The following is a 20446-nucleotide window of genomic DNA, read 5'->3' as shown; positions in this document are numbered from 1 at the left end:
AGTAGCCCGCCCGCCCGGGCCCTGAACCGAACTGCCAGGAATGAAACGAACTCCGACAAAAGAGGAGCCCCGCCTGCCCCCGAGAGCACCCGGGACTCCTCCTCCGAGGCTCCGACGCGCGCGCATCGTATCGTACCGGTCCTAACCGCGCGCCGCGTACGCAGCGAGGCCAGAGAAACGCCGCCCCGCCCCGAGCGATCTCTTGTCGAGGCAATGGGACCGCCGCCGCCGGGCCTGCCGCCGCTGCCGCCGCAGCTGGCAACGCTGCGGTCGACGCAGGACCAGCGCACGGCGAGGGAGCCGCTGCTCGGGTTCGACTGGGGCGTCCCCGCCGGTAGCGGTGGCAATGGCGGCGGCGGAGAGGAGTACGCGGCGTGGGGGGTGGATGACGGGGCGGCGAGGGGCGTCGTGGTCCGGCTGCGGGTGGCGGCCGAGGCGGTGCGCGAGGCGGCCGCGGAGATGTGGGCGTTCGCGCGCAAGGACCCGCGGAAGCCCGTGTTCGCGGCGAAGGTGGCCGTGGCGCTCGTGCTCATCACGCTGCTTGTCTTCCTTCGCGAGCCCAGCGATATCGCCAGCCACTCCGTCTGGGCCATACTCACCGTCGTCGTCGTCTTCGAGTTCAGCATCGGTGCGTTGCCGCTCCCTTGCCTCGTGATCACCAACCCGCTTTCTCTATCTTGTCCCAAACCGTCATCGTTGTCGCTGTCAATTTAAGAATCCCGGCGCATGCCAATGGGTAATATCGAATTCCCTCAATGAAGAAAAAGAGAGGGAAACGTCTTGCTGATTCATGTTCTGGCCAATGGAATGATATGTATGATCATGAATAACTGGAGAAAGCGAAGATCATGGACGACATTAACAAGATTAACATGCCAACAGGAAGTTGGGGGGGGGGGGGCATCACGGAATACAGTCATCGATATCAAAAATTTTCAGATAACCGTTGTAGGCTTTGTAAACTATGTTGGATGGAAAACTAGATTCTGCTAAGACATTATGCAAGTTTGCTTTGCTCTTACCAGAGGGACCATATATACAATCATCATATGAACAATAACAAGTTTATTTATTTATTTTTACCAGGTCTGCATCATCGCATATGTTTAATCTCTAACTCGGTTTTCAATGTTAAACAGGTGCAACTTTGAGCAAAGGGCTAAATAGGGGATTGGGCACTCTTATTGCAGGAGGGCTTGCTCTGGCAGTCGCTGAGTTGGCGGCACACATAGGAAAATACGACGCGGTTATCCTCATCGTAAGCACATTCGTCGTTGGTAAGCATGGGAAATTGCTAAAACCGTTCTTTATATAGTATATATTATGATATTCGAGCATAGCTGATTCAAAATTTTCTCTTTTTATATTTTCGATCGCTAGGATTCTTTGCCAGCTTAATAAAGTTGCACCCGAAGATGAAAGCATATGAATATGGGGTTCGTGTGTTCCTGCTGACCTTCTGCTATGTTACAGTCTCTGGATACAACACAGGGGAATTTACCGCCACAGCTATAAGTAGATTTGTGCTGATCGCTATTGGTGCTGCTGTGAGTCTCACCATCAACATAGGTATACACCCAATCTGGGCTGGAGAGGATCTGCACAAGTTGGTGGCAAAGACTTTTTCTGGCGTGGCAAAATCTTTAGAAGGTAAGATCGTCTAACCTTCATGCACAGTTCAAGCCCCTTTTCAACGCAGTAAAGATACAATCAAGTCCTTGTATCTAAGTTCACTTTTGTTCTTCATTCTAGGATGTGTTGATGGATATCTGAGCTGCATGGAATATGAAAGGATTCCATCAAAGATACTCACCTATCAAGCATCTGATGATCCTCTCTATAGTGGGTACAGGGCAGCTGTCGAAGCATCCGTACAGGAGGAAGCTTTGGTCAGTTCTCTCTCCAAATGCATTCCTTCTAGGATTTATCTATCGATTTCTTAACAAGCGTGAGGTCTTGTGTTTGCAGTTAGGATTTGCTATATGGGAGCCACCGCATGGACCTTACAAGATGATGAAATATCCATGGAAGAACTACACCAAAGTTGGTGGTGCGTTGAGGCATTGCTCATTTGCAGTCATGGCATTGCATGGCTGCATACTTTCAGAGATTCAGGTCTGTGCATCATATCCAGCAACAAATGATCCATTGGATATACGGATTTCATTGCTAAGTTTCTCTTCCAAATTTCAGGCACCACCAGAGAGTAGAAAGGTTTTCTGCGCAGAGCTTCATAGAGTGGGCGAAGAAGGTGCTAAAGTGCTGCGAGAACTTGGGCAGAGAGTGAAGACGATGACGAAACTGAGCTCTCCAAACATTCTTTCAGAAGTGCACTTGGCAGCTGAAGAGCTGCAAAAGAAGATCGACGAGAAGTCCTACCTTCTCGTCAACACAGAAAGATGGGAAGTGATTCCGCGGCATGATGGAACTTCGCAAATCCAAGACAGTTCTAGTGCTGCCGACAATGAAAACAAGGATGAACCGCCTGAGCACACCACTGTCAATATAGGTTCAGTGCACAAATCAACCAGCTTCGCTTCAAACCCGCTCCTCAGCAGAGACGATTCTTCAAATCCATTCCTCAGCAGAGCCCATTCTTCAAATCCATTCCTCCGCAGAGACGATTCTTCAAACCCATTCCTTGCCAGATACGATTCAGGTTCACTTAAGCCGCAATCATCTTGGCCTGCACGACAATCATTCCATTCCAACTTGCCATTTGAAGGCGTGGAGTCAAGAACATATGAGAGCGCAAGCGCCTTGTCGTTGGCCACATTTGCTTCACTCCTCATTGAGTTTGTTGCCCGGCTCCAGAACCTTGTTGGTGCATTTGAAGAGTTGAGCAACAAGGCCAACTTCAAGGACCCTGTGGAGGAACCTGCTGCAATCAGCAGAGAGTATTGTGGTTTTTTACTTAGGATACGCAAATTTTTACGATTACAGGGGTGATTCAGGTGACAGATTTACCAAGTTTTATGCAAGGTGAATGGATGGATAGCCAGATGTGTACACTAACCACTTTAGATAGTAAATGTTCATAATGTAACTGACCTATAAAATTCCCCTGTAGAGGTGACAGTACATATATACAATACATACAGTATACATATTGTACACAAGTTTTACAACAACATATGGTGGGACTAATGACAGTTCCTTGGAGGATATAGTGTACATAACGGCAGCTGCTATTTAGTAATGCATTCTAGTGGTGTCCACTATTTATACTTCAGACATATTTATTGTGAGCCGAGCCGTGCCCATCAGAGGAAGAAGGGGAAGCCCTTTTGTGTTTGTGGCTTGGTGCAGTCTGAATTTGCCCAGCCAATCTGCCTCCGTTGATTGTCATACACAACTAACTTGCCACGCAGTGAAACATCTACATTGAACAACAGGAAGGGATCATCCAAAGTTTGACAATATCAGCAGTTACAATTTCCAACAGATAGTGGAACTTATCAAAATAGGCAACCAAAAAAAAATTCAAGTGTTAAAGCAGAAAGGTCATCTATACCTCCGACTATTATAGTTGACCCGTGATTGATTTCTGTTCCATTGAGAAGCCCCAAACAGACATTTCCTTTATCCTGGAAAAGGTCCACCAAGAGAAGGAACATACACATAAATATTAGCACAGAATTAATGTTACACATATGAATATAAATAGATGATAAAAGGCTTAACAGTAAAATAGGATCAATGCAAAGAAACTTACACTGATGATCAAGAAATCCTCGGGAGAAATAGTGAATGTTTTAGACATGAAAAGCCATTTTTTGCCAAAATGAAGGCTCAAGGGCTTGAACTGCTTGACATCTTCCAGATACCTGAACAAAATATATTAAGGGCAAGTCGGATCTCTGATGAAGCCTGCTGATTCGTATCTGAAGTGATGATCTACTGTAGTTCCATTATCTTACCTCACAGGAAAATCAGCTTTCCAGCATAAGGGCAATGTCCGATCTGAGTTATCTTGGACAAAACCCGGGGCGGAATATTTGATCTGCGAATTTAAAAGAAAAAAGGTAAAGCGATTTTGAATATTCATCCCATCCCTATGAACAATTGCGAACAATACTCACAGCCGCAATAAGATTTTCGTATATTTCATTTGGGAGGTATGTGTACGAGCTACCACTGTCAAAAATCACTTGAACTGAGTTTCCTGCCTTCTCATGCACATTGAGCTGCTGATCTCCATATTTTACATTGTTGGCCTCTGTGTGATATAAGTTACTGAAAATTTGGAAAAAAGGAAAAAATCATGAAAAGAGAATCGGAGGAGCTTTTATATGATCTTTTAGGATAGTTGCAACAGTTTGGGAAAAATATATGACGAAAATTGGAGATGATGATGGCAATACATGCAGTTACATTTTCAAGGAAACCTGATAAGACTTACTCTGTGCCACTCCGAATAGAAGTCCATGTCATTCCCCATCTAGGCGCATAATCATCACCCAGAAACATATAACCTCCACCACCTTGCTCTCTAGTGATACAATGACCAAAAATGTTGGAAATAATCCCGTGGCTAGCTAGCTGACTGGGAAGGCTTATCGCTGCGCTGCTAAGTCCAAGGATCCCATCAGTCTTTGCTGGTGAGGACAGAAGCTGGCCTTGCTGATCATATGCACACCTAGATTCCCAAAACAGCAAAAGTTTAACAATCTTACATCAATTTTTTTTTCCTGATGCATCATACAAATAGAAGAGAGATGCTTCTGAAAGGTCTGAACATACCCAAAGACAAAATCGAGCTTTTCCCTTCCACCATTGGTTGCGATCAGATGCATATCATCCTTTGCAAGGACACCCATAGAAGAGCTTTGGTCTGCATATTCAATTTCATAGTCACATTGCTTGCAGGTTTCACAGTAGTTCTGTTCTCCTTGCAACTCTTGGCATAACGAATCCCTGGGAGGGACTATCTTTTCTTTTGTTGGCTTGTATAAAGGATGAGGTCCCTGAAATTATCAAACAAGTTCATCAGAGAGACAGAGAGCAGTACATGGACTAGAGCAAGAGTAGAACTAAGTAGTGAATGGAGATCCTACAGAAGCTTAGGAAAAGCTTGTTGTCACAATTAGAATGGAATAGCTGATGTTTGATTGCATACTTTTGCGCAGTTTGTACATGGTGCATCACACTGGATCCATGTCAAGTCACTTCCAGTATCAACATCAAGAAAGTACGGTCTTGGCGGATTGCCGACAAAGATAGATGTATAATACTGGCTGCAGTTTTCGTGAGATAGAATTAGATTCAATGGAACAAAAATGAAAAATGACAATGTCAGATGTTAGCATTCATTACATTGCCTACAGAGACATAAACATAAAGAATTGTCCATTCAGAGTACAGAGTGTGTAGGCTAAAGTGGATGAAAAATGAATATTGATTAGTGCTGGATGCCAGGATTCTCTGACCTTAATAGCTGTCAGGACACCAAAGGTTTTCCTTCTTTGATGGATACTCAAGAAGTGAGTGAGTCATAAATCCATGAATATCAAAACTAAGACGATTCCAGACCTACTACCTGGACACGCATAAACACATGTACAGCAGAACTAGTAAGACACTACCACAACCACTAAAGAAACCAAAAGACTTGTAATTGGACGACAATAGCCGCACTTCCAAACCTGCATTGGTTCTAAACAAGTAAATATAGCAACATGTATACCCAGTTTGGTCAAATAAATGAGTGGGATCCATTAGTTCCCTGTTAGCGAAATTTCCCCAGATCAGGTCCATGAGTCCATCAAAGCTACCATCTTTCTCAAAACTAAGCTAATGAGCTAATTTCCTACCGACCGAAATCATGAAGGATCAAACAAATTGACTCGAAATCAGATCGAATGCCTGCGCAATTGTACGCGTACCCATCGGGGAAGACATTGCCCTTGATCGGGAGCAAAGCCGTGGAGTTGGTCCCCGCCGCAGCCGCCTTCCCGACCTTCATCTTGTTCGCCGCCGTCCTCCCGCCGTCGTCGACCCTCTTGGCGGCGAGCTTGACGTCCCCGAACTCCCGCAGCGCGCGGCCCTGGCGCGCCTTGGGGTAGAGCGGCAGCAGGAAGGACCTGGTCTCGTTCCGCTCCTTCTGCGCCTCCTCCTGCTCCATGCCCAGGAACTGCACGGCCACGTCGGAGTAGAAGCAGTAGTAGGCCGCCACCGCGAGCGCGCCCAGCACGAGCGCCATCGCGGCCACCCGCCGCGGCGAGAGCGCCCGCCTGGACCGCCTCCTGGCCCCCGGCGGCACCGGGTACCCCATCGCCGGCTCCTGCGGCGGGAGCGGCGCGCCGGGGTCGTCGCTGTAGGTGAAGGCCGTGATGGTCTTGCCCTTGGAGGGCTGGTCCGGGGGCGGGAGCGTGATGATGACCACCCCGTGGAGCTGCGGCTGGTGCTCCCCCGCCGGCGGGGGCGCGGGCGGCGCCATCTCCGGCTAGATCCCCGCGGCGCCCTCCGGGGAGGAGGAGGCGATGCGGGGCGGGGTCAGAGGAGGCGGCGGGGGCGAGCCATCGGAGGCGAGTGAGGAGGGCGGAAACCGGGGGCAAGGAACTCGGGAGTACTTTCCCTGCAGTTGAGTCACTGACGTGCGGGCCTGACCCCACACGTCAGTGAGAAGGGAGTACTGCAGGCGAATTCCGTCCCGGGAGAAGAGGGGCTGTGGGCCCGGGTTGGTGGTGGTTTTGGTACGCGGACAGCGGAGTGACTTGGAGCTCCCAGCGCGGTGATTGGCTCGTTGACTCTTGACCTCGTCTCGACCCAGGGGTAGAACCGGGTTTCTCGACGTCGACGGGCTGCTTTGCTCAACGGAGCCGCGATTGAATAATGGTGGCCACGCGGATATGGCGTACGCTTGAAAACCACCTTTGCGAGAATTCCATGCAGCAGCGGTATCATTGTTTGGCCCTGTTTATTGGTTCTTCCAGCCGCGCAATGGTGAGGCAGCTTCGCGCAGCGTGAAGCCGTGCCAGCCAATCAGCAATCTCGTCAAACTAGACGCCTGATCCGATGCCACATCTGACAGCAATGGCAATGGATAGGCTTTGGCCGTTGGCTACCTGCTACCTGAATGCGACTCGAATCAAGTGGTGATCATGGGCCATCGCCATGGCAAACGATCTCGCCTGTCGCCACGGAGGAGTCGCAGGAGGGTGCGGTGTCCGTCGTTGCTCTGCACACGAAAATGATCTGACCGTTAGCCCAACGCTAGCAACGAAGCACCAGCCCACTGGGCCTCAATTACTTCAGGCCCACCAAACCACGGGGCCGCAACCCCGCGAGATATTTCTCCCGCGGCCCGCACCAATCTCGTCGTCTCCCACTTTGCCGGCGCGGGTAAGCCACTCCCGCGACCGCGAGCTCGCCTCGGCCTCGTCCCCACCCGCTGGTCCGTGCCAAAGACGCCGCCGCGCCGGCCATGGACGCCGTGCTACCACCCCTCCTCATCGGCGGTGTACTCTCCGTCTCCGTCTCCACCTCCACCAAAGCCGCCAGCCGAGCCATTTCAGCCCCCCACCGCTCGCCCTCCGCACTCCGTTCCACCGCTCGCCATCGGAGCCGCCACCGCTTCCCCCTCCTCGCCACTGCTTCAGAGTCGCCTTCCACCCCGCTAGCCGCCGCTTTGTCTGAGAGCCACTCGCGTTCTCCCTCAAGGTGGGTAGTGGTGATGGATAGCCCCCCGGCGGCCGCGGGAGGCAGCGGGGTCTCCCGCGCGGAGGCTGTGGATTATTACGCCTCCACACTGGCCGGGGTTGTGGGGAGGTGAGTAGCTTGGCATTCCGTTGCAAACTGGAGCAGGTAGCTTTAGCTTCTACTCGACGGTTTCCGATGCTGAAACATTGTGTTCTGGGTGATGTACGGCAGTGAGAAGGAGGCGCAGATGCGCATGTACGAGGCTTCGTGGGAGGGGAGCTACGAGTTCCGCTGTGAGATCGATGAGGAAGCGTCAAAGGAGCTTGCAAGTATGAATCCCTTGGGATTGTGCAAAAAATTGATGTGCTTTGCAGTTCCTTTGTATAATTTGGGAGAAGCAGTTTGCGTATTCCAGTGTGTTAGTACTATTATACATATTCAGGCTATATTCAATTAGCATAACCTTGGTGTGTTCATTTTCATGCAATGCAGTTACACAAGGATTGTGTAAGTTTAATCTTGCAGTGTGAGAAATGCGTAGGCTGAGACAATTGTACAAGTTCGTCGATGACTGCTGTTTCTCCTATCATGCCATTCTCTGAATAACTGAATTGCTATGTTCTCTGGATTCAGATTAAGATATAATAATTTTGGTAGTTTTCAGAATATGCAAAAAATGTTGGACTGATTTTGATGTTGTGCTTCAGAATTAGCACCTCTGGTTTACAATTGAAAAGTACTTGAAGAGATATATGCTTGAAACCCATATGATTTGCTTCTTACACCATTCTCAATTTACAGAGATGCCTGGAGTATTATCTGTTCGTCCAGATATGGATCATAAATTGGAGATGGATAATGATGGTTTGAGTCTCTCGGCAGCCAACCTTGTAAGCATAAGCGATGGTGCTTCTAAATCTTCAAGTGGGAGAAATGAGTTTTGGCTTGTTCGAATGGAGAAGCCTGGAGTTGAAGTCGTAACAAAGGCACAAATGGTGGACCACTATACCCAAATCCTTATGAAAGTATTGGGGAAGTATGTAGTCTCATCAGCAACCTTGCTACTACTTTGCTAGAATCTGTCTGCCATGCGTGTGACATAAAATTATTGTTATCTTTTCAAAAAAAAATTCAGCGAACAGGATGCCCAAGTTAGCATATATCACATTTCATGGGAAAGGGATTATGGTTTCTGCTGTCACATTGATGAAGAATGTGCAAAGGAGTTGGCTGGTGAGCAACTTGGGTTATTTACATTACAGTTTTGATTACTTTCCTGTCTTCGGATGCACTGACACACTAACTTTGCATACCAGATGTTCCTGGGGTGTTATCTGTTCGACCAGATACAAACTTTGAATCAGACAACAAAGATTATAAAGGTTCATTCTCATTTCTTCTGATTCTGATGAATATCTACTAGTTTCTCAACACTGATATCGAAAGACCCACCTATTAATTATATGTGCGTCATTGGGAACCAGAATTCCTTTCTCGCTGAAGACTTTTTATGGTGCATTTCATTTCAATACAGGAGATCGTGAATGCTGGTAGACAAATCTTGTGCCGTGGTTTGACCGTTTGACTAGTTTGCCATTCTAAAATGATATTTAGAGTTAATGATTGAAAGATTGGATTAGTCCCATAAGCAATCTTTATGAATTAAATCGAAAATCAGACCGTTTATAGAATGGTGGAAGATTCTGATTTTTCACCCCGAACTGAAATCCTGTTCCTTACCCTACTTTGCCGCATTGTATTCCTTTTACAGTACCTTTTTAGGATCATTCCTCTGATCTGATCAATAATAAGAAGGATGCCATCTATATTCAGTTTTTGTTATCAATCCTTGGGTCTTAATTCAGTATATCTGATTCTCCTACACTCTGTACATCTTACGACTTGAATTTCATAATTCTAAGAAAGCTTGGATAAAGCACCCAGATGGTAAATGAAATTGATGTTTCAGGTAACGATGGCTTCAAATCATCTGAAGGGACTGGAGCAGTCGATATCAAAACTAAAAGGCTCTTTGTCACAGGTAAAGTACAACATATACTTTGCATGTATTTCAGCTAATTTGTTTATTCATGTATCACTAACGCCTGGGTGGGTCTTCCCTTCTTTGCATGAAGTAATATTCCTGTGTCTTTTATGTTGAACGGAGGATGTGAATTCATTCCATAAATTCCATGCCCTGATTTTTCTTTAAAAAAATAAGAAAGTCTTGTGGACAGCCGTGTCACATAAATTGGACAATTTAAGCATCCTTGAGAATGAGTAGCCTTGATCAGATCTACTACTGGTTAGATGCAACTCGGGAGTAGAAAGGAACCATGTAGTCTTTATCATACACAGGCCATCAGAAAAGAGGATGGAAAGAGTCATCATCCAATTACAGGCCATGAGAAAATGGTTGATATGCAAGCTTATATTGGACCAGTTCATGAGGCCAACAGCATTAACATGTATACGCTATGGTAGAAAATTAGATCTGTTTTGATCTTGATGTCCCTAACTTTTGTGTACTGTGACAGGGCTTTCATTTTATACATCTGAGAAAACTTTACGGGCAGCCTTTCAGCCTTTCGGTGAGCTGGTAGAAGGTTTGTGATTGTACTGCTGAATGCTTTATACCAATTCATTGATGTCTTTGCATTTCAGATGCTGATCCATTGAACTGCTTTGTTACATACAGTAAAGATAATAATGGATAAGATATCTAAAAGATCAAAAGGGTATGCCTTCATAGAATACACTACTGAGGAAGCTGGAGGTGCTGCTCTGAAAGCAATGAATGGACAGGTAGGTGACTTAAATCCTTATGCTACTGCTAGTGTTTTTACGGTTCTGGATATTCATACACCTCTTGAAACTCACGGTTATGCTTTTGTTTGCAGATAATAAATGGCTGGATGATAGTTGTTGATGCTGCTAAAACCAGATCAAGAGACCATCAATCCGGTCGACCTAATCAAACTTTTCGACCACCCTATCATACGAGATGACTGTTTGTGTACAAAATTAAGCAGGTGTAGAGTAGAGATAAGCGACCACTAGTTGGGACATGTCGGCTGCCTCTTCTGATTGTAGTTCAGTGCCCTTCTCTTTTGCTAATTGCTGGAGGATGCTCCCAGCTAAATATGTAAATGCAGCTAAAGTGTACGATTACTAACATCTACTAGAACAATTTATTGAAAAAAATTCAGCTCATGAGCCTGGACAGATGTGTTATATTTATGATGCACTATTTTTATTAAGCATTGGCACTCTTTCGCCAAAAAAAGGTTACTATTGCGAAAGGAAGCATGAGTGCATGAAGAAGGAACGTGTTAGCGCGAAACGGCAGGCAGGCAGCCGGCGGCGGACGTGGGGAGGGGTGCCTCGCGCAGCACCCAGTGAGGCCGCTAGTCGCATGCGAAGGACAATATGGCAATGTGTACAGGCAGTCAAGCACTAACATCTGCAAAGAAAATTATTCTCTGATACCACATTATTCTTAAGAAAAAGATTGAATAGATAATTACAGTTGTTCACAGAGAGCCAATGGTTCGGGTTCGTATGGAGCTGATGTCAAATTATGTTTCAAATCTTCCAACATCTGATAAATACTCTCGCATTCCGTATGCCACTTGTCTGCAGTGGCAAAGGAATGCACACTTCCATCTACCTCGATCCAGCTAAGCCCAGGCTTCTTCGTTACTCCATGCTCCTCCATCCTCATCCTCGTCTTCTTCAAGTCCTCCCATTGTTTCGCTCGTGCATATGTGTTCGATAGCAGCACATACGAGCTGCCATGACTTGGTTTTGTGTCTGCCAGCCTTGAAGCAACCAGCTCTGCCATCTCGACATTGCCATGGCTACGGCAGGCTGCTAGTAGCGAGCTCCAGATTACAAAACCAGGATCTTCCGGTAGATTGCTGGCAAGATGAAAGGCCTCCTCCAAGAGCCCAGCACGGCCAAGAAGATCAACCAAGCAGCCATAGTGCTGGATCGTTGGCTTGATGTCCATGCTCCTCATTAGGCTGAAGTACTTGAAGCCTTCATCGACAAGCCCGCCATGGCTGCAGGCGTTCAAGACGGCCACAAAGGTGACACCATTAGGCTCAATGCCCAGTTGCCTCATCTCACCGAACAATGATAGTGCCATCTCTGGGGAGCCATGTGCTGCAAAACCAGCGATGACAGACGTCCAATGCTCCACGTTCTTGTTGTTGACGCTTGAGAAGCAACTGTGTGCAGCACCCATGCTCCCGCACCTTGTGTACATGTTGATCAGCGCAACACCAAGGGCACCATCGAGTGATAACTCTCGCCGAAGAACATACCCATGCGCACTCCTCCCAAGTCCAAGCAGACCAATGTCACGGACCGCTGATATGAACCCAACCATTGTGACCTCATCTGGTGCCAGACCATAAACCACGGACATCTCGACAAACAAGTCCACTGCCTCCTGCGCCCACCCGAGCCTTGCAAACCCAGTAATTATGGTGTTCCAAGAAACTATATTGCGCTGTGGCATTTCCACAAACACCTCCCACATAGCATCCAAGTCGTCGGCTCTGACAAGCGCATCGAGCAGGACGTTCCAGGTGACCACCGTCCTGTCCGGCATTCCGTCGAACACCTTCCGCGCGTCCCACACGCGGCCGAGCCGCGCGTATGCGCGGACTAGGGAGGTGCACGCGTGGACGTCGGGGACGGCCCGCGGAACGCCGCACTTGACGAGGAGTGCGTGGATCTGCTCGGCCTCAGCCGCGGCGGCGGGCAGACGCGCGCAGGCGGCGAGCGCGGGTAGCAGCGCCGGGTTGGCGTCGAGGGCTCGCCCCGCGAGGTGGTGCGCGCGGAACGAGCGGAGCGCGGTGTCGCCTGAGAGCGCAGCGCGGCATCGGAGAGCGGTGGCGTTGGAGACAGGCTTGGAGGGTCGGGGACTTGACGGGAAACCTGAGGTAGTGGGGGAAAGCAACGAGAGATTGTTCATGGAAGTGCCTCGGCTCATGCTCCATCAGAACGTGGAAAAGGATGAAGGATAAAACAGGATATCCGTTGACGTGTTTTCTCTTTTCACGCAACTTTCGCCCCGACAAATTTCTTTCTTTTACAAATATCCTCTGACTTTTTTCTTTTCATTACAAAAGGAATTTTATCGCATTAAGTTTTTTTCTGTTGACCATTTGGAACTGATAAAAGATGAATTAACCTCGCTGTATTCCTCTCATTGTGGCCCAAAACACACGGAAAATTTCCAATTACCCTTTTGGAATTGAGAAAAGATGAATTAACCACGCTATCTTTTTCTCATTGTCCCCAAGGAACACGAAATAATTTCCAACATTGACATGATTCACATTGCCATCTAGGTCTTCCGCCAAGGTGTATCTCCATTCTGATTTGAAATCAACCAGGCAAAAATGTCGTGCATTGCTAAGGGCAAAGATCATAAGATATATCATCACTCGCAGTATCTATCAGAACATTGTGTTACATCGTCAAACATCATAAAACAAAATAACGAATCCAGATAATTAAAAAAGAGATGACCGATTATCGAATTATTTAAAGGAAAGAAAAAGAGAAAGACTGCATGTCGAATTACTTGAAGGAAAGAAAAAGAATGAACCCCGTTGTTCCATATTTTCCAACTAGCACCATTGCCGTTTCCAGCAGTGGGCTGCACATTGTAACGTGAAAAGTGTTGATGCCCCGTTCTTCAAACAACTACACATTTGAAAAGGTGCTCTGATTGCGATTTGACACCTAGATGTTCAATATTGTGTCCGCTCTCAGCCCCACAAATGCCGCTGAACTTTCTCTCCACGTGCTTTCTTTCCACCAATGACAGGCTCCAACAACATTCACCTGCTAAAGAGGATTGAGAAGAATCCATCATTCACTCTAAAATTTCAGAAAATTGTTTAGTTCATACATTAATAATTACAAGTCAATCCATCCTTGCATAATGACGCATAGAAACAAATTTTTGAAGTCATAAAAAAATCAAGTATGCAATTTTTTGTAATCATGGGATCAGTAGTCAAAGAATGGTCCAGGGGCATTAGGTATTCAGTACCACCCAATCAGCCTAAAATTCTTTGGTGTTGCTATCAACCTTTTAGCCATATAACCAACCACTACAGATACCATCACATCTTGCTCAATTATTGGCTAATTATCTAAGTTAATTTAAAATTAGGATGAAAAATTATGGGAAGTTACATTTTTCAGCCCATGGCTATGATTTGATCAAATACTACCTGGCTAATGCTATACATGCATATAAAAAGATGGCAAAAGCATACCTGACACAAATGATAAATGATAGATAGCTTGTCCAAGAAATTGTAGTTGCTCCAGCTTAAGCATCTTCATTCCAGAGAATTTAAATCAGATTGTCAAGCAACTTATCAATGATACTATAATCTCCAAATCAAGGACGCAAGTGTGTCAAAGGCAGTCAAATGAGAAACCAAATATCAATATACTCAGTAGATCATTTACCTTGTTTTGCCCATCAAACATGGAGAGAGAAAGCAACCAATGGTGGGCAGAGCACAACAGTGGCAACACACGGGCGGGACGGTGCCCCAAGGCCCATGTGGAGCGGCAAGCCGAGCAGAGCTGGGGCGCCGGTGGCGCGGAGCGGCACCAGGGTGCAGGCGAGGCAGAGCGGAGGCCGGGCACAGGCGGGGTAGGGCAGCAGGGCCAGGTCAAGCTGTAGCAGAGGCAAGGCACAACCGGAGCGGAGACACGTGTGGCCAAGGGAGGGAGGAGAAAAGAAGTGCCAATTTGTCTCTGATTTATTCAATTTGATCTACCTTGATTCAACAATTACACTTCTAAAAACTGAAATTTTACAAACTGGGTGCGATTTTTTCTGATAAGTGGAACACATATTTTATTCCAGAGAGAATTACTGTGGAAAAACTTCACAATTTTATTTACACTATGGTTAAACAATATCGTACAATATTATTTATACTATGGTTTATCAATTTCATAGCCAATGACATTAGGCAGGTGCACTTTAACCTTTTCATTCCAAATTTGGCAAGATTCATCAGCTGTGCAAAACCAGGTGGGGTTCCAAAGCTAAAGAGATGGTTCCTAGTTGACATGCACATCATCCTTACTTGAACACGAACAACACTATGGAAAGAGTCTACACAAACATGTCTGTGTGTCTGATAAAAACAAATGCTAGTTTTTATTTAAAAAAAGAAATGCTAGTTTCTAAATTGCAGTTATTTTAATGCCTAGCATTGTAGTACACTGGGCCAAAATCAACAGGTTGATCACAGAGAAAGATAACATGGGATAGTATATGTTCTTTTACCTATCTCGCAGTAGGTAACTTCTAAAATCCATTTAAAAACATCTGAATCTATACAGTCCCTCTTTCCTGTCGTAACTTCTCTCAAGCAAAATTTTCATTGTTGTCAAGTTTGTACCTTGTTTGTTACTTGATCATATAGCCTGATAGATGATCTTTAGTTTGCATCCACTTGTTCCCATATTTTGATAATGCTGACCAGAATTGGCAAACATTTCATTTGCATCCAAATGTTTAACAACGTTCAAATATTACATTAAATTGCTGGGAGGAATTTTGACATGACGCAAAATTAAAAACTACAAACTAAATGGTTGGATAGGTGACAAAAAGGTTTTGAGACATGCGAAAAATATGTATATGTCACACTGAGCCATCTTATGTTGGTAAGCAAATGTCTACAGATGAAGTCTAAAAATCATGTAGGCCCAAAAAACATGTTTTTCCATGGTAAGCTAGTACCTAAACTTCGGATGGAGTCTTTGCATCGATTGACAGTGCGTGCAACCCAGCCTTAAGCTCATCCTGCAGGAGATCATACACAGCCCTGTGCCTCTTGAGCAAGCTCTTCCCCTCAAATTCCTTCGACACCACCCTCACATTGAAATGTGTCTCCCCGTTGCTCCCTGCCACCCCAGCATGGCCCTTGTGGAGGTGCGATATGTCCTCAATCTCCAACTCCACGGGCGAAAGTGCGCGCTCCAGACTCTCCCTTATCCTCTCTTTCCTCCCACCCCCCAAAGAAGAACCATTCCCTTCAACAAAATTATCTGGCACTTCCTCCAATTGTTCCTCCTGACTAGGCATATCTGCCACCAATTTCTCATCCTCTTGCGCACCGAATGCCGCAAATTCGGACCCTTTGTTCTCCATGCCCTCAGCACGTGGTTCAGCAACTTCCTGGGCTGATTGTTGGCTCGTCGTCGAATCACCACCAGCGTCTGCAGCGATCTCGAGGGCCTTGCGCTTCATGAGGTTGAGCATGTTGAGCAGGCCACTGTTCCTGGAGGGCGAGAGGCTCTGCCTTATCCCCAGCAGCTCAATGAACTCCACGGGCACCTTGGCCACATCCGCCGCGGGCGCACCGGAGAGCCCGAGCACGAGCAGCGCGGCCAGGCCCTTGGTGAGCTGCGCGTCGGAGTCGGCATGGAACCTGACGCTGAGGCCGCCGCCGTCGCCCTCCTGCGGCTCGGCGTGGACCCAGACCTGGGAGACGCACCCCCGGACGCGGTTGGAGTCGGTCTTGAGCGCCGGGTCCATCGGCGGCAGCCGCGCGGCGTAGGCGAGGAGTTGCTTGTACCGGGTGCGCGCGTCGGGGACGGACTGGAAGAGGCCGACGATGTCGCGGAGCGCTGGGGGAAGCTGCGACGGGTCAACGGAGCCAGAGCCGGATGGGGAGGAGGAAGTGGTGGAGGAGGACGGGGACGGGGAGGCGGCGGACCGGGCCGTGAGGCGCTGGAAGGAGATGGGGGAGCAGAGGGTGAGGCAGTGGGGGCGGGGAAGGAGGGGCTTTGAGAGACGGGCGGAGGAAGAGGAGAGGAGGCGCAGCGGGGCCCCGGCGGCGGCGGTGCTGGCGGCGGAGGCCATGGACGGCAAAGCGGTGGCGGCGCAGGAGGATTGGTCCCGTTTCGGTGGTCTGTAGAAGAATATTATTTGTGACTTCACTGAGAGGGTGAAAAGAAGAAGAAAAACTGGTGACGAAAATGAGGGGGGCCGAGCTGGCAAGGAAGGGTCGTCGCAGGCGGACGCAGATACCGAATGGGCCACGCAACTAGGTTCATGGGCCTGAACGCGGTGGAGGAGGAGGCGAGCCCGTTTCGGAGGTTCCCGTTCCCGCGTGTGGCCCCTCCGCCTCCCTCTCTTCTCCGCCGGCGCTCGAGCCCATCCGCCTCCCCGTGCGGCAGGCGGAGGCGCTGGACGTGCTGAGGCGGAGGGTGGAGCTCCATCAGACCATCACGGGCGGCCGGGCGCGCGGAGGGTGCCGTGTCGTTGATACGAGGCGGGCGATCAAGGCCGCATGACGCACAGTATGCCAGTCCTGGCGCGCGGAAATGTCGAGCGGAGCAGGCACATGCGGGGAGCGGGACGAGGGGCAAGAGCAGGCCGTCGGCGAGACGACCCCGCGGGCGAACCACGAGCTCTCCTCGAGCTTCGGTGGCCGGACGGCCGGAGCCCAGAGCAGTCTGAGGCGAGCAGAGCGAGGATGGAAGCTCCGGTGGCCGGAGGCTACCCACCTTACTGTAGCAGGAGCTCCGAGGCGGGGCCGGCAGCGTCGCGGCGCCGAATGTTTTGCGGAACTGCCCCTGATAATTTCAAATACCCCCCTAGTTTGGATCGCGATTAAGGATCGCGATCCGATTATTTGCAAATTGCCCCATATTATTTACAAATAGGACCCTGTCTTTGGTATATCTTCCTGGACGCCGCCGCCGCCGAGCTCCCGGGCGGAATCGTGACGCTCCATCAACCTCTAAGGCCCTAGCGCAAGCGCTCCGCTCCGTTCCCCTTTGGCCCCCTCAGTGAAAACCAGCGGCGCTCGCTGAGCTCCCGCGGAGGCCGGGAATGTCCGTCGCGGGCCCGCCGCCTCCACGCCGTGCTCGTGGTCCTGGCGCAAGTTACGCGTGCCCTGCCCACTGCAGATGGCGCAGTGCTCGTGCTACCCGACGAACCGTACTTCCCGACGCCGCTAAGCATGGCGGACCCCGCCGGCGGGACATGCTCGCCGGAGTCGCCTGGACCGGCAGCACCGGGGGACACCCCGCACGTACGCCGCGGCGGAGGTAGAGCACCCCGGCTCGTCAACGGACTCCGCGCCTCCAACCACGGCCGCCCGCACAAGTTCGCGCCGGACTGCCTTGGCCCGCTGCTGGCCATCGCCGACGCCGTCATCTTCGAGGACTGACGGATGGGAGCTGCGACGACGAGGAGGAAAGCAACAATCTAATGCGTTGCGGCAGGTGTCGCATGGATCGGAGCAGCAGATGGTCGGAGCATGAAATTCAGCCTGAATGCATCGAAAGGGGTGGATCTGGCAACATGGCAGCCTGATGAATGCATCGAAAGTTTACTCGTGCATCAATTGTGATGGATTTTGCGAGTTGAGAGGAGTGAAGAACAAAAATTTTTGCACCGGGTGTTCAGGTCATACTGGCGTGCTCATGCCGACTGCCGACAGGAGAAAGAACGCAAGAGCATCCAGAAGAATTTGGCAGATAAACATGTGAACGCATCAAAACTCATGGATGTGGAACGAACATGGAGACCTCCTGTTCAGTTTGCTCGTGAGTAGCGATGTGGTGTTGGGCAAGCTTATTAGTGTTAGATCACCCATTAGCTTAGGCTATGCAAAATTGCAAACAGCTACATCTCGATTCATCAATCAGCACAAAAGGCGTACATAAAATAAATATAAAACATATAGGTATTAAACGGAAAGGAATAGAGATATAGGTGAGTGTGGGTATTTGAAAGTTCCTAGCTTGCATGTGGGGTTTTGAAGTTTCCCTACTATGAGTCAGGGTCATCTTGCTTCATCACTGCAACGTGCATAAGGACAGTCCACTCTGTTCTGACCTATCTTTTTATTAGTGTGAGCATGATCGATGACCCGTCTTCCCCACACCAATAAATTAAATGTAGTCTACCGTCGGAATCCAATAAGCAAAGTGAATAATCGACATAAGCAAAAGCAACCAGCATAAATCACAGTATGCTGTTGGCAATGTTCCTAGCTAGACACAGGATCATCATTATCCAGTTGAAGCCAATCTATCGGACTACACATCTTATTATTAGCCAAATGACAAGGTCAGCAGTCAGATTTATACACAACCGACGACCATCAACTAGACGTCAGCTAGTAGCTAGGACTATACACTGCGGTTTAGTAGCCAATACATTTTGCAAGTGTGGAAACTGGCTAAACAATAGTTTTCAGTGCTGCACACTGTTTCATCATACTACAATACACGGTTTGCTTCACGAGCAGCTTAGAATTTTAAAGCAGCTAGTAAGCACAGCTGATGGTTAGGTTTGCTTCACTGTGGGCGTTGGCACCTACATGCCCTGAAGCGCATGTCGAGAAAAGCTGCTGGTCAAACTTTTTTTTTTGTTTGTGTTTGTGTTGGCTACAAGTGGTTGTTTAGAAATGTGAATAAATTGCTAAATGTATATGTAGCATTGAGAAAACATGGATTCTTTCTCTTGACTGAAATATAATAATTTGTTCGAATCCACATAGCATAAAACTCCAATTTTCCCATCTATTTATCCTCCCTTTTCACACTTGAGCTTTTGGCATACCTGGGATGCCTAGATTGTCACATTTCATGACCCCATGGTTTTTATTCAAAAGAAAAAAAAAAGATGACCTCCTTGTCTCATGAGTCATGAGAGGCCATGCCGGGGAAAGTGGCATGGGATAGAGATCACAACAGCTCACTCGGTGTCACTCCCACACCAACAACTAAGATAGGGTTTTAAAAAATTAACCAAGATGGGGGATACATGTAAATGTAAACTGGGAGGGGTCAGATTGAAAAGGGTGATTTTTGGAGGAAAAAAATTGTTCCCGCCCTCTGCGTGCGACTGCACACAGTCAAGTTCATACAATAATTCTTAGCACAAATACTGATCACCAATAAAAACGAAAAGAGCACACAGCAAACAAAAGGAAATAACCAAAAGCAAAGTCTAATATTTTTTTCTCCATCCGTTGCTGGTGAAATATCCAGAGCAACGACCTCGAAAAGGATGTGGATGATATAAAAAATGGAAGCAAAGATCTATCAGACCGGTCAAGGTGACAAAGACAAGAAATTTGGATATTTGATACTTCCTTCGCGCGTGGCTTTGCAAATTTTCGCATATATGGCTTCGCAAATACTGCTTTTGGAGGGGGCCAATGCAGTGAGATCAGAACCAGATCAGTATGAACAAGTTGAATAAATAAAGTAACCTCCACGCAGCTGCGCTCCCTGGTTTGCGGTTGGCTCGCTGTGCTTCCCGTCCACCTTTCTCGACAGGTGTTGTGCCATCATTCGGCAATGATTGACACGTGTCCGGCCACTTTCGTACCGGGAAATGCAGGGCCACTTTTTCCAACCCAAAAGGGATCGCGCGCGCGGCCATTAACCTTTGCTTTCCTCAAAGTGGTTTGAACCTCGGAACTTGGAAGCCCCTTTGCTGATCCGTGATCGATCGGCGTGACGGAAACTGAAGCTCCATTGGTCCACGTGGTCCGCGCGACCAACCGGAAGCAGCTCCGGAGCACGACGACGAGGATAATCTCCTTTCAGTTTCCAAGGCGATCTCTCCTCCAGCGTGGTCACCATGATGCAGGTAACATGCTGAAATTTGACTATACGACGAGCCAGAGTGTGTCTCACCCCCTAGGCGCACAATATCCAGGACCCTTTGGATTCGATACTCTCCTAAAGAAAATACTCTCTTAAAGCGCAACAACACCTTCGA

The 20446-nt window shown here is 48.2% G+C and overlaps 5 protein-coding genes across 13 annotated transcripts; 2 read left to right on the top strand and 3 right to left on the bottom strand.

The window, feature by feature from the left end:
• The first annotated feature begins 213 nt into the window (after positions 1-213).
• Positions 214-3005, top strand: LOC112898853 (aluminum-activated malate transporter 5-like). Its single transcript, XM_025967158.1, has 6 exons — positions 214-628; positions 1140-1277; positions 1381-1650; positions 1753-1889; positions 1969-2115; positions 2194-3005. Exons 1-6 carry the CDS (start codon positions 214-216, stop codon positions 2947-2949), a joined length of 1863 nt encoding a protein of 620 aa, XP_025822943.1. The 3' UTR covers positions 2950-3005.
• LOC112899943 (aspartyl protease APCB1) lies at positions 3006-6650 on the bottom strand. Its single transcript, XM_025968614.1, has 9 exons — positions 5886-6650; positions 5120-5237; positions 4744-4967; positions 4403-4639; positions 4083-4236; positions 3921-4003; positions 3716-3827; positions 3515-3587; positions 3006-3379 (listed from the first exon to the last, which is right to left on the bottom strand). Exons 1-9 carry the CDS (start codon positions 6437-6439, stop codon positions 3264-3266), a joined length of 1671 nt encoding a protein of 556 aa, XP_025824399.1. The 5' UTR covers positions 6440-6650; the 3' UTR covers positions 3006-3263.
• A 663-nt stretch (positions 6651-7313) lies between these two features.
• On the top strand, positions 7314-10860 carry LOC112892779 (organelle RRM domain-containing protein 1, chloroplastic). The gene is made up of 9 exons (XM_025959921.1): positions 7314-7770; positions 7873-7970; positions 8443-8677; positions 8777-8874; positions 8958-9023; positions 9611-9682; positions 10179-10247; positions 10340-10446; positions 10542-10860. Exons 1-9 carry the CDS (start codon positions 7427-7429, stop codon positions 10647-10649), a joined length of 1197 nt encoding a protein of 398 aa, XP_025815706.1. The 5' UTR covers positions 7314-7426; the 3' UTR covers positions 10650-10860.
• A 238-nt stretch (positions 10861-11098) lies between these two features.
• On the bottom strand, positions 11099-12674 carry LOC112894678 (pentatricopeptide repeat-containing protein At3g22690-like). The gene has a single exon (XM_025962462.1). The coding sequence runs from the start codon at positions 12641-12643 to the stop codon at positions 11165-11167; it is 1479 nt and encodes a 492-aa protein (XP_025818247.1). The 5' UTR covers positions 12644-12674; the 3' UTR covers positions 11099-11164.
• Positions 12675-13166: 492 nt separating this feature from the next.
• On the bottom strand, positions 13167-16657 carry LOC112893235 (sufE-like protein 1, chloroplastic/mitochondrial). Of its 9 annotated transcripts, none has more exons than XM_025960504.1 (4): positions 15437-16657; positions 14143-15168; positions 13944-14057; positions 13167-13539 (listed from the first exon to the last, which is right to left on the bottom strand). In XM_025960504.1, exon 1 carries the CDS (start codon positions 16559-16561, stop codon positions 15437-15439), a length of 1125 nt encoding a protein of 374 aa, XP_025816289.1. In that variant the 5' UTR covers positions 16562-16657; the 3' UTR covers positions 13167-13539; positions 13944-14057; positions 14143-15168. The 9 variants fall into 9 exon arrangements, with proteins under 9 accessions (XP_025816289.1, XP_025816281.1, XP_025816256.1 ...); XM_025960496.1 differs by having other exon boundaries at positions 13167-13506; XM_025960471.1 differs by having other exon boundaries at positions 13167-13503.
• Between the last annotated feature and the right edge of the window lie 3789 nt (positions 16658-20446).

The sequence above is a fragment of the Panicum hallii genome, chromosome 1, assembly GCF_002211085.1.
Source record: "Panicum hallii strain FIL2 chromosome 1, PHallii_v3.1, whole genome shotgun sequence".
NCBI lineage: Eukaryota > Viridiplantae > Streptophyta > Magnoliopsida > Poales > Poaceae > Panicum > Panicum hallii.
Note: the sequence above shows the minus strand (reverse complement) of the source record. Positions and strands in the feature narration are given on the sequence as shown.